Source organism: Furipterus horrens, unplaced genomic scaffold (assembly GCF_987537825.1).
Source record: "Furipterus horrens unplaced genomic scaffold, mFurHor1.1.pri manual_scaffold_2, whole genome shotgun sequence".
Classification (NCBI taxonomy): domain Eukaryota; kingdom Metazoa; phylum Chordata; class Mammalia; order Chiroptera; family Furipteridae; genus Furipterus; species Furipterus horrens.
Genome location: NW_028327172.1, coordinates 168,052,010 through 168,069,332, shown reverse-complemented (window position 1 = coordinate 168,069,332; position 17,323 = coordinate 168,052,010). Strand labels below are relative to the sequence as shown.

At 38.2% G+C, this 17,323-nt stretch overlaps 2 protein-coding genes across 2 annotated transcripts in view; both read left to right on the top strand.

Annotated features, from left to right (window-relative positions):
- Nucleotides 1–14,313, top strand: part of LOC150019908 (uncharacterized) — a 34,013-nt gene extending 19,700 nt beyond the window's left edge. Inside the window, exon 5 of the mRNA XM_090267380.1 lies at nucleotides 14,190–14,313. Coding sequence (XP_090123506.1) covers nucleotides 14,190–14,313 — 124 coding nt within the window. The remainder of the gene's footprint in view (nucleotides 1–14,189) is intronic.
- Nucleotides 14,314–14,334: 21 nt separating this feature from the next.
- LOC150019907 (ankyrin repeat domain-containing protein 26-like) lies at nucleotides 14,335–16,830 on the top strand. Its single transcript, XM_090267379.1, has 3 exons — nucleotides 14,335–14,466; nucleotides 14,836–15,402; nucleotides 16,600–16,830. The coding sequence occupies exons 1-3, from the start codon at nucleotides 14,335–14,337 to the stop codon at nucleotides 16,789–16,791; spliced, it is 891 nt and encodes a 296-aa protein (XP_090123505.1). The 3' UTR covers nucleotides 16,792–16,830.
- The last annotated feature ends 493 nt before the right edge of the window (nucleotides 16,831–17,323 follow it).

Below are 17,323 nucleotides of genomic sequence, written 5' to 3'. Positions count from 1 at the left end.
TTCAAGAAACTCCCTGTAGTATTCTAGGGTAAAATGAAGAAATGTTGTCACCTTAGTAAGTTCCTTCCTAAAGAACCTAGATTAGTCCTTTGATGGACATAGTTTAGTCCTTGAACCAAGGACAGACAATGGAGAGAAGAAACAGTCTGTCTTTCCACCTTGATTCAGGTCATCAGATCTTTTCCAGTTCAGGAGTCAAAAGTTATGTCAGCCATTTATTGGATTTTTAATTCAGGCTTCAGGACTTCTGGTGAAAAATTAACTTCAGGCTTTGCCAGTATATTGGCTGTCACCCTTTGTGGGAACTTAGAGCATATCTCCATTGACTAGTTTATAGATTGGGAGAGGTGAAGACAGAAATAGAGAACTGACAGCTTTTCTAAAACAGGCCAAATTTTAATTATATCAAGAATCTTCATTTAATACACAGATAGCTGACCTTTCACTCAGGTTTTTGGTTGGATTTTTAAAGAAATGAAAATTTTTGTTGGCTATTTTTACTCTAAAGGCATTCCAGCAACCCTAGCATTGACGATTCATGGACTGTATCAGAGGATGAAGACTTCGGTTCTGATACCAAAGTAAGGTGCTCCTTCATGAAATTAATGTTCCTGCTCTTAAAATTTAGTAGTGGTCTACCTATCGTTGTTTTATGTTTATAACGAAAAATTAGCCAAAGCAAACCATTTTGGTGGAAGTATGATATGTTGCATATTTTTTAACTTTAAGTATTGAAGGTGGGGGGGGCTGGGAAATATATAGTGATAGAAAAATTATATTGGAGGAAAGTTTACCACGAAAAGAGGAGGTAGGAAATTTGATCAGAGATAAGGATTTTTAATATGACTTCTAAATCATACCAGCATGATTTTTATAATACACATGCCTAAATGATTCTTTAGTGGATCCCATTACTTACTGTAATAATCAAGAAATCTTGGTGTCTCTCAGTTCCAAAACTATATATTATATAATATATAGTTTTTTTTCTCCTTGGACTGCTTTTATTTTGGTATCATATTGTTAGGAGAGAGTTTTATTTTGTTTATTTCTAACTTGGTTAGAAATAATATTTATTTGAACCGAAATAATATTACAAAATGTGTAATTTTAGAAATTTAAATTGTCTTTCTCAAAAGCTGTATTGCAAAAGGATTCCATTGTGTTTTAAATCATTCCATTGAGAGTCTTTTAAATTATTTATTTAATTAAAGAATACATGTTTTGCTTAAAATAATAACCAGCTCTAGAAGCAGAAATTCTTAATAACCAAATAGTAAAATATCAAATTTCAGAAAATTTGTTGTTGCTTTTTAAACTTTTTATTTCAATTAAAATTAACCTTCAATATTGTATTAGTTTCAGGTGTACAGCATGGTGGTAAGAGATTCATATAAATCACGAAGTGATATCCCCAATTAGGCTAGAATTCCCATGACATCATATATAGTCATTATAATATTATTGACTGTATTCCCTATGCTGCATTTTGTATCCCCATCACTGTTTTGTAACTACCAGTTTGTGGTTCTTAATCCCTTCATTTTACTACCTCCCCACGCCCACCACAGCACTGGTAATCATTAATTAGTTTGTTCTCTGTATCTATTAGTTTCTTTTTTTGTTCGTTTGTTAGATTCCACACATAGGTAAAACCATACTGTGTTCGTCTTTCTCTTTTCAACTTACGTCACTTAGTACAATACCTTCTAAGTCTACCCGTGTCAGTGATTTTTAACTGGTGTGCAGCAAGAATTTTTAAAACATGCAATGCTGGACTATTTAGTCATGACCTCTTTTCTCTTAGATTGTCAAATTTTTTAAAATGGCAAGAGTCAACACAACAATAGCCATGTGGAGTGAAAGAATCAAAATGATATCTGTCTTTGTCATATCGGCAAAAAATATATTTTTGGGTGTGCCACAGAATTTGAGTAATTAGTTTATGTGTGCCATGAGATGGAAAAGGTTGAAAATCACTGTTTCGTGTTATTTCAAATAGTAAGATCTCATCATTCTTTATGGCTGAGTAATATTCCATTGTATGTATGTACCACCTCCTGTTTATCCAATTGCCTATTAATGGACATTATAGTTGCTTCCATATCTTGGCTAGTGTAAATAATGATGCAGTGAACATAGGGATACATGGATCTTTTTGAATTAGTGTTTTGACTTTCTTCAAATAAATACCCAGATGTGGTATTGCTGGATCATACTGTTTTCCACAGGGGCTGCTGCAATTTATTATCTTACCAACAGTGCACCAGAGTTCCCTTTTCTTCACATCCTCACCAACACTTGTTTGTTGATTTATTGATGATAGACATTCTGACAGGTGTGAGGTGACATCTCCAATTGGTTTTAATTTGCATTTCTCTTAGGAGTAGGGATGTTGAACATCTTTTCATATGTCCATTGGCCATCTGTATGCCCTTGTTGAAGAATTATCTATTAAGATTCTCTGCCCATTTTTTAATTGGATTGTTTATGTTTTTAATGCTAAGTTCTATGAGTTCCTTATGTATTTTGGATATTAACACTTTATTTTGGATGGATCATTGGCAAATATCTTCACCCATTCTTTAGGTTGTCCTTTTTTTTGCTGTTGATGTTTTTTTTTTCCCTGTGCAAAATTTTTTAGTTGGCTGTCACATAAATGGGTTTTGTTTTCTTACTCAGCCACACTATGTTCTTTGGAGTATTTAATTAATTTACACTTAAAATAATTATTGATAGTTATGTAGTTATTTCCATTTCATTATTCATCTATATATTTTTTTTTCTAAGAAATCCCTATAACATTCTTGTAATACTGGTTTGGTGATGATGAACACTATTTATTTCTTGTCTTTATGTATCCTGTGATTCTAAATGATATCCTTGATGAGTAGAGTAATCATGGTTGTGGTTATAGGTTCTTGCTTTTTATTACTTCGAATATTTTGTACCAATCCCTTCTGGTCTGCAAGGTTTCTGTTGAGAGATCAGTTGACAGTTTTATGGGAACTCCCTGGTAGGTAACTAAATGTGTTTTTTCTTGCTGTTTTTAGATTCTTTTTTTTTCTTTTTCTCTACCTTTATCATTTTAATTATGTTGTGTCTTGGTGTGGGTCTCTTTGGGTTCATTTGGGGGGGGGCGCCCTGTGCCTTCTAGATTTGTATGTTTATTTTCTCGGTCAGGAAAGATAAGCTTTTAGTTATTATTTCCTCAAATAGCTTTTCAATCCTTTGCTCTCATCATTCTTGTACCTCTATATGTAAATGTCCTTATGCTTGATGTCACCCCTGAGGTCCCATAGCTATCCTTATTTTTATTAAATATATTTCCTTTGTTTTATTGATTGGGTGTTTTCCACTCCCTTGTCTTCCTAATCACTGAATAGATCTTCTGCATCATGTAATTGGCTGTGGATTCCAGCTAATGTATTTTTCATTGCAGTTATATATCTTTGATTTCTATGTCATTTTCATTAATTTTTAAAAAAATATTTTACATATTTATTTTATTTTTTAAGTATATTTTATTGATTCTGCTGGTATAGTTGTCCCAGTTTCTTTTCCCTTTGCTCCCCTCTGCCTAGTACCACCCTTCCCTCCAGGAATCCCACCCCTCTTAGTTCATGTCCATGGGTCAATGCATATAAGTTCTTTGGCTTCACCCTTTCCTATATTCTTAACTTCCCCCTGTCTGTTTTGTATCTACCAATTATGCTGCTTAATCCATGTACCATTTCCCCCTTTCTGCCTCTTCCCCCTCCTAGCTGATAACCCTCCAAATGATGCCCACACCTATGATTCTGTTTCTGTTCTGGCTGTTGGCTTAGTTTGTTTTTGTTTTTATTTTTTAGATCCTGTTGTTGATAGTTGTGAGTTTGTTGTCACTTTAATGTTCATAGTTTTGATCTTCTTTTCCTTCAATAAGTCTCTTTAGCATTTCATATAATGATGACTTCGTAATGATGAACTCCTCTAGCTTTACCTTGTCTGGGAAGCACTTTATCAGCCCTTCCATTCTAAATGATAGCTTTGCTGTATACAGTAATCTTGGTTGTAGGTCTTTGCTTTTCATCACTTGGAATACTTCTTGCGAGTCCCTTTTTTTGATGTTGTTTACTCTCTTTAAGTGTATTTTATTGAATATATAGTTACAATAGTTCCAATTTTCCCCCCTTTATTCCCCTCTTCCCAGCACCCCTTCCCCCCAGCAATCCCACCACCCCCAGTGCATACCCATGGGTCATGAATACAAGTTCTCTGGCTTCACCCTTTCCTAAATTATTCTTTAAAAAAAAATTAATTGATTGATTGACTTTTTATAACAATAAAAAACAATCCCCCCTCTCAGACTTAAGACGCTTTATAATCTCGTGCTACTCTAGCTGCTTCAAGCTGGACATGGTCGTCATCCTACCTACCCTTGGGTCCAGAAATGCCTAATAAGAGTGGAGGTGTGGAGAGGAAGGTGGCCTTACCACATGGGAAAGGATCGTGCAGACTCCAGGTCGGTTGGCTGTCCCCGGACAATGGCATACTTGGTTTAACAGGTTGCCATCCTTGTTGTATTCTGGGGGCAACAGATTTGGCAACAGGGTTAAAAGGCATCATTCAATCCATAACCACTAGATGACAAAACGCAGGGATTAATTTTTCAATGTTCCACATTAGAGAAAAAAAAAGGGCTTCTTTGGAGGAAGGCGTGCAAGGCACGTCGCACTTGTCCAAAACCCTGATGCCCACTATACTTAGTTTGGGCTGAGGGGAATATTTTAGGTTTCCCCCCCTCTCAGACCTCTGGACCCTTTCGGTCCAAGCCATTAGTGTAGAAAAGAGAAACCAGTTTAAAAGTGAAGCCCACAGACCACCCCATGCCTCACCAACCCAGCCACTTAGTTCAGCCAAACCGTTGAGTCTCAGGAAGCAGCGCTGCAGACAGTATTAAGTGAGGCCTATACGTACAGACAATCACTCAGGTAATGAGATCCTAGGCTTATGCCCTTTGAAAACAAAAAAACATGTTAATTTATGTAACATAACCCACAAACAAGTCTCTAAATCTGTAAGACTGTCTTATTGGAAAGACATCCAGTTTCAGGGTATTTGACATTCTTTTTGCCTGTAAATTAAGCATCTCTGATGATGCCACAGACCTAGTATAACTTTCAAATGAAAACAAATTTTAAATGAAACGAAACTTTAAAGACGGTTAGCTGCACTACTTTATAGTTTACCACTGAGCATTGTGATTTTCCTTGAATAGTGATTTTTCTCCTTAAGATTACCCTCCTTGTCATTAAAGGGACAGCATTAAGTCTCAATTTTAATTTATCCTGTTCGTTTGCATAAACACAACAAGAGCAGCAAATAAATCACTTATGATCTTTATGTCTGCTTTGCTGGAACTTACACAAGGAACATTTACGGTGATCTTCAGTCTGTCCTTCAGGGCACAGAAGCTGAGCCACATACCTGCCATTCAGCTTTGCCTGTAAACACCTGTCTTTTCCAAGTCTTTCAGGTTTTCTATTTTGCCTTAAGGTCCCTTCTAGCCATCTTTCAGGAAAGCAACCTTTTTTCCTTCCCTGGAGAGATTGCCATAGACCGCACTACCAACCCAGGTACCAGGCCTTTTTTCTCGAGGGTTTTTATTACCTTCTAAGGTCAACCTTAGTTACTCAGGGTTTTTTGGTAACAACTAGAGCCCAAGCATCTTTCCTTTAGGCATGACATTCCAGTCAAAGTCTTGCTCAACAAAACCTCTATTAACAACTGGTCTTATTAGTTTTATGCAAAGAACCTTATGTCATTACTTCTTCAGGATGCCAGATTCTGGAGGGATAAGGTAGGGAGAAAAATATACAGTGTGAAGGAAAATCCTTGTCCTTCTAATATTCACTAAAATTGCACTTCCATTTTTTATTTTTTATTTCCCCCCCATTAAAAATTTTTGTTTGTTTGTTTTTCTATTACAGTTGTCCCGTTCTTTTCCCTATTGCTTCCCTGCACCCTGCCCACCATTTCTCCAACAGTTAGTCCCCACCGAGCCATCCATGTCCATGGATCATTATACTTGTTCCCGGACTAGACCCCTACCCCCCTCTAACCCCCTATGCCCCCCCACCAGTCTACTCCTTGTTTACATACCTCCGATTCAATTTTGCTTGTTTGTTTGTGTTGTTCATTAGTCTCCTGTAATATAGGTGATAGCATAAGGTATTTTTCTTTCGTTGCCTGGCTTATTTCACTGCGCATAATTCTCTCTAATTCCATCCATGTTGTTGCAAATGGTAGAAGTTCCTTCTTTCTTTCTGCTACATAGTACTCCATTGTGTAAATGTACCACAGTTTTTTTGATCCACTCATCTACAGATGGGCACTTACGTTGTTTTTAGCATTTAGCTATTGTAAATAGTGCTGCTATGAACATAGGGCTGCATAGTTTCTTTTTTTTTTCAATTTTTTTTATTGATTATATTGTTACAACAGTTCCAATTTTCTCCTCCTTGCTCCCCTCCACCCAGCACCCCCTCCCCCAGCAATCCCCCCCAAGTCCATACCCCTGGTTCGTAGAAATTAACTATTCCCCCCCCCTCAAATATTAGGACCCTTTTTAATCTTGTAAAGGACAATGGGCGAAGGTCTCAGGCTCCTCTAGCTGCTTCAAGCTGGACATGGTTGTCGTCCTACCTACCCTTAGGTCCAGAAAACCCCAATAAGAGTTGGGGTGTGGAGTGGAGGGTGGCCTTCCCACATGGGGAAGGATCGTGCAGACTCCAGGTCAGTTGGCTGTCTCTGGTCAACGGCGTGCTTGGTTTAACAGGCTGGTGTCCTTGTTGTGTTCTGGGGGCAACAGATTTGGCGAAAATGGTTAAAAGACATCATTCAATCCATAACTACTAGATGACAAAAGGCAGGGATTAATTTTTCAATGTTCCATATTAGGGGAAAATAAAAGGGGGGGGCTTCTTTGTAAGAAGGCGTGCTAGGCACATCTTGCCTGTCCAAAACCCTTTTGCCCATTATACTTAGTTTGAGCTGAGGTAAATAGTTTAGGTTTCCCCCCCTCTCAGACCTCTGGGCCTTTTCTGTCCAAGCCATTAGGATAGAAAAGAGAAACCAGTTTTAAAGTGAAGCCCACAGACCACTCCATTCTTCACCAACCCAGCCACTTAGTTCAGCCAAACCATTGAGTATCAGGAGGCAGCGATGCAGACAGGATTAAGTGAGGCCTATATGTATGGACAGTTACTCAGGTAATGAGATCATGGGCTTATGCCCTCTGAAAACAGCAAACACATGTTAATTTATGCAACATAACACACAAACAAGTCTCTAAATCTGTAAGACTGTCTTATTGGAAAGACATCCAATTGCAAGGCATTTGACATTCTTTTTGCCTGTAAATTAAGCATCTTTGATGATGCCACAGACCTAGTTTAACTTTCAAAAGAAAACAAACTTTGATGAAAATAAACTTTAAAGACAGCTGCACTTCTTTATAGTCTACCACTGAGCATTGTGATTTTCCTTGAACCGCGATTTTTCTCCCTAAGATTATCCTCCTTGTCATTAAAGGGACTGCATTAAGTCCATTTGTAATGTAGCCTGTTCATTTGCATAAACAAGAGCAGCAAATGATCACATATGATCTTTAAGTCTGCTTTGCTGGAACTTACACAAAGAACCTTTAGGGTGACCTTCAGGGCACAGGAGCTGAGCCACCTACCTGCCATTGAGCCTTGCCTATAAACACCTGTCTTTTCTAAGTCCTTCAGGTTTTCCATCGTGCCTTTTTTTTTATTTTTTGAGATTTTTTTAAAGTATAGTTTATTGATTATGCTGTTACAATAGTTCCCATTTTTCCCCTTTGCTCCCCTCTGCCCAGTACCCCCCTTCACTCAAGTAATCCCACCCCCCTTAGTTCATGTCCATGGGTTGTGCATATAAGATTTTTGGCTTCACTCTTTCCTATATTATTATTAACTTCCCCGTGTCTATTTTGTACCAATCAGTTATGCTTCTTAATCCCTGCACCATATCCCCATTTCTCCCCTTCCCCTCTCCCGGATGATAACCCTCCAAATAGTCCCCATACCTATGATTTTGTTCCTATTCTGATTTGCTTAGTTGGATTTTGTTTTTATTTTTTAGATTCGGTTGTTGATAGTTGTGAGTTTGTTGTCATTTTAGTGTTCATGGTTTTGGTCTTCTTTTTCTTAGGTAAGTCCCTTCGACACTTCATATAATAATGGCTTGGTGATGATGAACTGCTTTAGCTTCACCTTGTCTTGGAAGCACTTCATCTGCCCTTCCATTCCAAATGATAGCCTTGCTGGATAGAGTAGTCATGGTTGCAGGTAGCCTTTCACCACATTGAATACTGCTTGCCAGTCCCTTCCTGCCTGCAAAGTGTCCTCTGAGAAATCAGCTGATAGTCCTATAGGCGCACCCCCCCTCCCCCGTTGGCAACTCTCCACCTCTCTCTTGCTGCCCCCAGGACTCTCTCTTTATCTTTCACCATTGGCATCTCAATCATGGTGCATCCTGGTGTGGTCCCCCCTGGGTCCAGCTCGCCCAGGACCCTCCATACTTCCCAGATCTGTATGTGCATCTTCTTTGCAAAATTTGGGAAGTTTTCCTCATTTTTTTCAATTCTTGCTTCCTCATTCTGCACTGGTTGACTGTGTTTTTCTTCCTTATGTTCCAAATCATTGATTTGTACCCCAGTTTCCTTCCCTTTGCCATTTGTTTTGTGTCGCTTTTCCTTCGTTTCACTTAGCATAGCCTTCACTTCTTCTCTTATGCGTTTGCCGTACTCAAGCATATCTGTCAAGCCTGTGAACATCTTTATCACCAGTGTTTTGAATTCTGCATTTGTTAGGTTGCCTATCTCCTCATCTGTTAAGTTGGCTATCTCCTCATCACTTGGTTCTCCAACTGGAACCTGATCCATTCGCCCTTTTGGGCCATACTTCTCTGTCTCCTAATTCTGACATGCTCCTGTGTTTGTTTGCCTCTGTGTCTTAGGCAGAGCTGTCGCTCCTATTACGTTGTAAGGGATGGAGCCTTAAGGATTCGTCAGTACACAGTGACCTGTTTCACCACGTAGTGGCACTGTATGTGGAGGAGGGGTCCGAGAGGGAAGAATGCCACCTGCCCAGCACTCCCCCCTTTTCCAGGCACCTCTCCCACTTCCGCACCAGACTGGCACCCCTCTAGCTGCTGCCCTGGCCGTCATTCCCAGAGTGGGTGGGTCTGCGGACATTCTAGGACTGTGAGGGCCCTTTAAACAAGCAGACTCTGCTGAGAGACCGGCAGTTTCTGCCTCCTCCCCAACGCGCACTGGTTTGCACAGTCAGAAGCAATGAGGCTTGATTTTCCCTGGTGCTGGGACTGTGAGCTGCTAGGTTCAGCGAGGAGCTGAGGACGCTCCCCAGGTGTCCCTCCTGACTTTTTAAAATGTGTGACTGCGCTTTCTGCGGGCCTGCTGCTGCCACCACACCGCATCCTCTCTGCCCCTCCTACCTGTCTAGATGAGTATTTCTTCATTTTATCTTTGTTTGCTGGACTTCATGCAGTTTGATTTTCTGGAACTTCTGGTTGTTTCTAGTTTTGAGGTAGTTGTATTCCTTCTTAGTTGTGGAGGGAGATGCAGTGTGACTGTCTACGCCTCCATCTTGGCCAGAAGTCTCAAATTTTGGCTTTTTGAAATGTTAGCATTCAGGCTAAGTTGCCTTGAGGCTATTATGGAAGTAGTCAGACGTCTTTTAAAAAATTTATTTCACAGTGATTGTATTTTTCACTCTTTGACCAATTTAGCTGTGATTTAAATTTAGATTTGAGTTTTTCATGGAAGATAAGATCCTTCTGTTTAAAAAGGCTACCTTCTTTTAACAGTATTTTAAAGGTTCTGCTCTTAAGCTTATGACTGTTTTTTTTTTTGTATTTATTTATTTATTTTTTTAGAGGGAGGGGAAGGGGGGGAAAGAGGGAGAGAAACATCAGTATGTGGTTAGGATAGGAGTAAGTTCTTCCCTAAATGTTTGATAAAATTTGCCTGCGATGCCATCTGGTCCAGGGCTTTTGTGTGCCGGGCGTCTTTTGGTTACTGCTTCAGTTTCACTAGTTGTTATCAGTCTATTCAGGCTTTCTGCTGCTTCTTGTTTCAATTTTGGAAGATTATATGTTTCCAGAAATTTTTCCATTTCACCCAAGTTGTCAGATTTCTTGTCATGTAGTTGTTCATAGTAATTTCTGACAATCCTTTGTATTTCTGCGGTATCGGTTGTGATTTCTCTTCTTTCGTTTCTGTTCTTATTTATTTGGGTTTTCTCTCTTTTTTTCTTGATGAGTCTAGTTAAAGGCTTGTCAGTTTTGTTCACCTTTTCAAAAAAACAACTCCTCGTTTTATTAATCTTTTCAATTGTTTGTTTAGTCTCTGTGTCATTTAATTCTGCTCTGATCTTGATGATTTCCTTTCTTCTACTCGCTCTGGGCTTTGTTTGTTGTTTTATTTAATAGCATGTTATTCATTCTCCATGAATTTCAGTGTTTTTGAGTTTTTTCCTTGAGGTTAGTTTCTAATTTCAAGCCATTGTGATCTGAGAATATGCTTAATATAATTTCATTTTTGTTGAATTTGTTGAGGCCTGTTTGGTATCATACCATGTGGTCTATCTTTGAAAATATTCCATGTGCACTTGAAAAGAATATATATTTTGCCTTTTTGAGGGTGAGAGTTTCTGTGTTTATCAGTTAAGTCCATTTGATCTAGAGTGTTGTTTAATTCCTAAATATCCTTGGTGTTTCTTTGCTTCGAAGATCTGTCCATTGTTGATAATGGGGTGTTAAAGTCCCCTACTATGAATGTGTTGCTGTCGTTATTCTTCTTGAAATCCTCCAAGATTTTCCCTGTAAATTTGGGTACTCCTATGTGGGTGCATATATGTATACAAGGGTTATATCTTCTTGATGGGTTGTTCATTAAGTATTATGAAATGTCCTCCTTTGTCTCTTTTTATGGCGTTTGTTATGGAATCTATTTTGTCTGATATAAGTATTGCTACCCCAGCTTTTATTTTTCATGTCCATTTGCTTGAAATACTTCTTTTCATTCCTTCACTTTCAGTCTGTGTAGAACTTTTGTTTTGAGGTGGGTCTCTTGTAGACAGCATATATGTGGGTCGCATTTTCTTATCCATTCAGCTACCCTATGTCTTTTCATTGGTGCAGTTAATCCATTTACATTTAAGGTTATTACTGATAACCTTACCATTGTGATTTTTTCCCCTTGTGCTTGTGTTCCTCTCTGTCTCGCTCTGTTTCTTCATCTTAAAGCAGTCCCTTTAGCATCTCTTGCAGTGCTGGTTGGTGGAGATGTATTCTTTTAGCCTTCTTTTGTCTGGGCAACCCCTTATTTCACCTTCCATTTTGAAAGAGAGCCTTGCTGGGTAGAGGAATCTTGGTTGTAGACCTTTGTTTTTCATTTCTTGGAATAGTTTTTGCCATTCCTTTCCTGCTTGTAGTGTTTCTGTTGAGAAATCTGCTTATAGCCTTATCGGAGCTCCCTTGTATGTTATTTGCTATTTCTCTCTTCCTGCCTTTACGATCCTCTCTTTGTCTTTAATGTTACCATTTTAATTATGATGTGTCCTGGAGTAGGCCTCTTTGGGTTCATTTTAGTTGGAACCCTCTGTGCTTCCTGGACTTGTGAAACTTTTTCTCTCATCATGTTCGGGAAGTTTTCTGTTATTACTTTATCAAACAGGTTTTCTGTCCCTTGGTCCTCTTCTTCTCCTTCTGTTATCTGTATGATACGGATATTATTGTGTTTCATGTTGTCCTGCAGCTCTGTTAAACCCTCTTCATTGTTTTTCAGTCTTTTTTCATTTTGTTGCACTGTATGGGAATTTTTTTCTACGTTTTCCTATAGCTTGGTGATCTGATGCTCTGCTTCATCTGTCCTGCTTTTGATTCCTTCTACTGTGTTCTTCAGTTCAGAAATTGTATTTTTCATTTCCTCCTGGCTTTTATTAATAGTTTCTAAGTCCTTTTTAATGCTGGTGTAGTTCCCCAGTGAGTTCCTTTTAGTTTCCCTGGAGTTCTTTGTAGATGCCCTGTGGATCCTTGTAGTTCCCCTGGAGTTCTTTGTAGTTTTCTCAGAGCTTGCTGAGCTCATTCAGCTTCCTTGTGACCATTATTTTGAATTCCATGTCTGATAGTTTGCTTGCCTCTAGTTCATCTATCACTCTTTCTGCGAATTCCGCCTTTCCTTTTAATGGGATGTTGTTTCTTCATCTTCTCATTTTAGGTGACTTCTTGTTTGTTTCTGCTTCTTAGGTTGATCTACTTTGACTTTCTACTCTCATGGTGTTACCGTCTGTGGTAGGAGTCCTGTGGGATTCAGTGGTGCAGACTCCTTGATCTCCTGAACCTGATGCTCTTGGGATGGCCTTGTGCCATTTATTTGGACTCTGGTAGTGTTTTGGTTTCTGTTGGTGTTGTCCTGCTCTCTGGTGGGTCCTTCCCTCCAGCTAGCTGACTGAGAGTCACTCCGCCCACTCTGTCTTGTAAACAGTTGTTGAGCTGCTGCTCGAACAAACCACCAGCCCAGGCAAGAATCCCACACTCACAAAGACATCCCCCACTTTCAGTCACCATATAAACTGCAGATGAACCAGTATGAATAAGGATGTAAAGAGATTAAGACTATTATAAGAAAAGAAAAACAAACAAGAGTTGAATAACTGAAAGAAAAATGATTTTGAGGAGGGGTGGAGAGGAGCAATAATAGTAGCAAGTAGGGATAAGGCAATGAGAGAGAGAAAGTAAAATTTATATCATATATAAAAAAAAGGATGGGAAGAAGGCAGAATGAAGAGAGGACAAGTGTATAGCATTAGGTTTAAACAGAAGTTATAATATTTATATATAGTGTGTGAGAGAACAAACGAAAAAAAGTAAGGAAGATGAATAAGAAGAAAAAATAGGAATCAAATTTGAGAAAAAGTTTCACCACAACACTATCAACAATCTATGAGCTAAGATTTATTTATATAGGTGGGATGGGTGTAAGAGGTAAAAAAGAAAGAGAAACTTAAGAGAAGTCTGGAGGAAAGGGAAGTGATTTTGAAATGATGGAGGGAGAAGTAATACTAAGAGTGAGGAATCGAAACCAGGCTAAGGCAGGGTAAAATTCAAATTTAAAATTAAAGAAGGAAAGGGCTGGAGGAAGGTACAAATGGAGTAGGAGAGGCGGATGAGAAGGTTTGAGATTTGAAATACCAGAACAGTGAAGATCTATGAATACAGTTGCAGAAATGCCACAACCACCACCATATCACACTCAATGGGCACAGATTGATCAAGCTGGAGAGAGAATAAGTGTATTTTATGAATGAGGAAAAAAATGCGGGGTGACTAATGACAAGAAAAATGGTATGGAGAGGCTGAAGAGGTGAGAAATAATGAGTGCAGATTGGAAACGAGTCGTGGCAAGAGAGAAGATAGAGTTTAAAACAAAAATAAGAAGAGGAAACCAGATGATACATTAAATGAGAAAGGGGAGGAGCAAAGTATGAGATTTTAAGTAAACTATAATATAAAAACTAGTTACTTATAATGCACAGACTGGGAGGACAAGAAATGACTGTTGAAAACATATGCAGGAGACAAATAACTCCTGTAGAAGATCACATGGAATTGGTTTCCATAGTATCTAGTTTTTACCACTTTCTTCTCTTTCCTGACCCACCCCTGGTGACGTCAGATCATATCCCAGTCTGGATCTAGGCAGCCTTATTGAAATTACCGGCGTTCTGCTGCTGTGTCTGTCTTTTTTGGTTGGGTTTTACTCTAGTCGTCCTACGTGTGATCTGCAATCAGGTGCAAACACCATGGAACAGGGCTGAGTTATTTCTTCAGGCGGGGCTATTGCTTTCCCTCTGGCTGATGCCACTTGGAGGAGAGTGGTCTGCTTGAAATATTTCTCCCGCAGCACATGCGATGAGTCAGCACTGGGATCCCATCCGCTGCTCCCCCAGCTCTCTCCCCGACACCACCACCCTGAACTCTCTGCAAGCATCTCTAGTCCACTTCAGGGCACAGGGCAAGCAGACACAAATGCAATCCTGCACACCCTCCTCTCAGGAATCCCACTGCACCTCCAGCCATTCCTCCTTGGTCTTAAGGGGTGAGGGAGATCCTGCTTTACGCATCGTGCAGCCAGGCACCACCTGGTTCACTGTCTGCTCTAACAGCAGACCCAGCCTGAGGTCCACCCCCACTCTTCTTGGAGAATCCTCGCGGCACTGAAACATCTCTCCGCACCCCCAGATGCCACCCAAGGGAGCCCAGCTGGGACTCCTGGCACTCCTGCATCTCCTCCACGATCTGCTCCAGACAGGTCGTGACGAAGCAGCCTCCTGTGCCTGCTACAGCTACAAAGCTAACTCCAGCCTGTGTCCAGTTGGTCATCCAGATGATTTCTCCACAATTAAGCCAAAATTCCAGACTGGTCCTGGTAGGAGGCAAGCGCAGCCTTCACTCACTCCTCTGACATCGTGGAGAGTTATCTAATTAAGAGATTCTTAAAATTTCTCTTATGATTCCTTTTGTACTTTCATGGATTTATCATTTTATATTACATTTTTGAATTTTGGGGAATTTATACTTGTACAGATTTGGAAGTTTGGATCCAACTCTGTTTTTTCCAGGGGGATATCCACTTATTGCAACCTTTCATTCTGTAAACATATGTTACTCTTTAATTTCAGAGGATATCATGATACGTCATTTCAATGAGTGTTAGTTACATGTCTCCTATGTTTTCCTTAGGTTTCTGCAAGTTACGAAAAAGAAAAAGAAAAATGGTTGCATTTTCGGGAAAAAATGAATCGTGATATCTCTGACCTAAAAAAAAGAAACGAGATGCTTTCTCAACAACTATGTAAAGCAGAAAGTAAATCCAATAGCCTAGAAATTGAGCTTCATCACACAAGAGATGCTCTCAGAGAAAGAACACTGGTTTTAGAAGGTGTAGAAAGAGACCTAAGCCAAACACAGTGTCAAAAGAAGGAGATTGAACACAGGTATCAAGAAGAACAAGGTAAAATGAATAAGTACATTGGAAAGCAGGGCTCCTTAGAGGAGAGGCTATCTCACCTACAAAGTGAAAACATGTCGCTTCGACAGCAGCTAGATGATGCTCACAACAAAGCCAACAATATAGAAATGACAGTAACTAATATTCCAGATCAGTTTCGGGATATCATCAAAATATTTCAAGCCGAAAGTGAAAAACAAGTTGTTATACTAAAAGAAAGAAATAAGGAACTAACCAATGAATGCCATCATTTAAAGGAAAGAATGCATCAGTATGAAAACAGTAATGCAGAGAGAGATGTAAGTATCCAAAAAGATAGATATTTTTCAAATTTCCTAGAAGAAAATTCAAAGTAATATTATTTTTGATGATGGCTAAATTTTGAATCTAGTTGAACATTAAAACTATATAGATTATAACTGTTTGCTCTATCAGTTTAAATGCAGATATTGTATCCTGCAAATGAAAATTAGACTTGAGAGGTGTTTTGTTTTGAGTAAAGACATTGTGTTGTCTATGAAATTTTAAGAGGTTATATTATAGACTGTTAATAGATATAGATTTATATTAACAATTTAGCCTTATACTGATAAAATACTAATTTTAATCTCACCACATTTCAATACCATTATGAAGCAGATAAATGGAAATACTCATTCCTAAAAGGAGTATTTTGAAATTAAGTTTCAGTTAAGTGGATTATCTTGACAGTTAATTTCAGATTTCCCAGATGAACTGAAGTGTAGACGTTGTATCTTATAGTACCTTTCCCTCAGTGGCTTCTGATACATTTTAGTTAGTATAATGCTATTTTTATTTATGTCAATCTGAATTAAATTTGGAAATATTTCATTCTTGAGTAATATAATCTTATGACCTCTAAACGCTTTAAAAATATCTACTTTTCATTAAATCATAATTTGAGACAAACATGATGAGTTTTAGCAAAACTATACTTGACTTAATCTTTCCACTATTTACAATTTTGTTTGAATATTTTTATAAGTAATTTGCTCATATTTTTTGTTTCAAGATCCAATTATGATCATTTGGAGATAAGTTTGTTTAATACAGAGAAAATTGTAGTTTTCTGTGATTTATTAATTTGGCATTGGCTCTCCAGTTCAGACTAGTGAGGGGTGGTAGGATTTATATGTAACAGGGGGGGAGATCAAGGCCAGATTACCTAATAAACAGGAATGTGTCCATCTGAGGAAAAGAAGGTGAATTGATGTATATTGGTGATACTTTCCCGGTTATATTTTGTGTTAATAATATGACTAACAAAGTACATACAGAATGGGGCAAAAGTAGGTTTACAGTTGTTTGTGTGGAAAATAATACAGTAATTAATAAATAATACAAGAGTAAACTCTTTGTTTTGCATATTCACAGCTGTAAACCTTATTTTGCCCCACTCTGTATATGAAGTTATGTATTATTAACATGACTTAATAGTGTGATTTATAAAATCAGTAACAGAAATGTCTTACTAGGCAGCTGTGAGACAACTTCAAGAAGAACTGGCTGATACTCTGAAAAGACTATCTATGTCAGAGGCTTCACTGGAGGTTACATCACGTTATCGTACGAATTTGGAAGAAGAGACACAGGATTTAAAGAAGAACTTAGAAGAAATCGGAAGTCAAGTATGTATGGAATTTAACATGCCATCAGTTAATCTATAGCTGATTAAGTAATAGAATATGTTTTAGGATACTAATTTTCATGGGCAGCTTTCTTTCTATCTTTATTGTAATTAACTTATTATAATTTTATTATCTTTATAATGCACTTACATTTATTAAACCGTTGCTTTATTCAGTCATTTGTATTTATGTTTTTTCTCATAATATTTACCCTTAGGAAAGTCGAGAATTGTGCATTATTCTTCACAGAATTCAAGAGACTTTATTTTCTACTATACAATATTATTAGTGCTATCTCCATTATCATGATGAACTGACAGATAAAATCGGAGGACAATGTGTAACGGAATGTTCCAGAAATTTTTTTATCTTCACTTTTGTGAATGGACAAAGAATCCATATTTACTTCATAGACTTCAGAATAACTTGTATGGAAACATCATTCTACAAGCCAGTTGAAATAGGCATTTCCTTCATTTTCTCTCACTTAGAAACATTGCAAAAGCATGGAAATATTCAGATCATTATAGTATGCACGTCCACAAGAGAAAATTTTAAAACTTAAATTTAG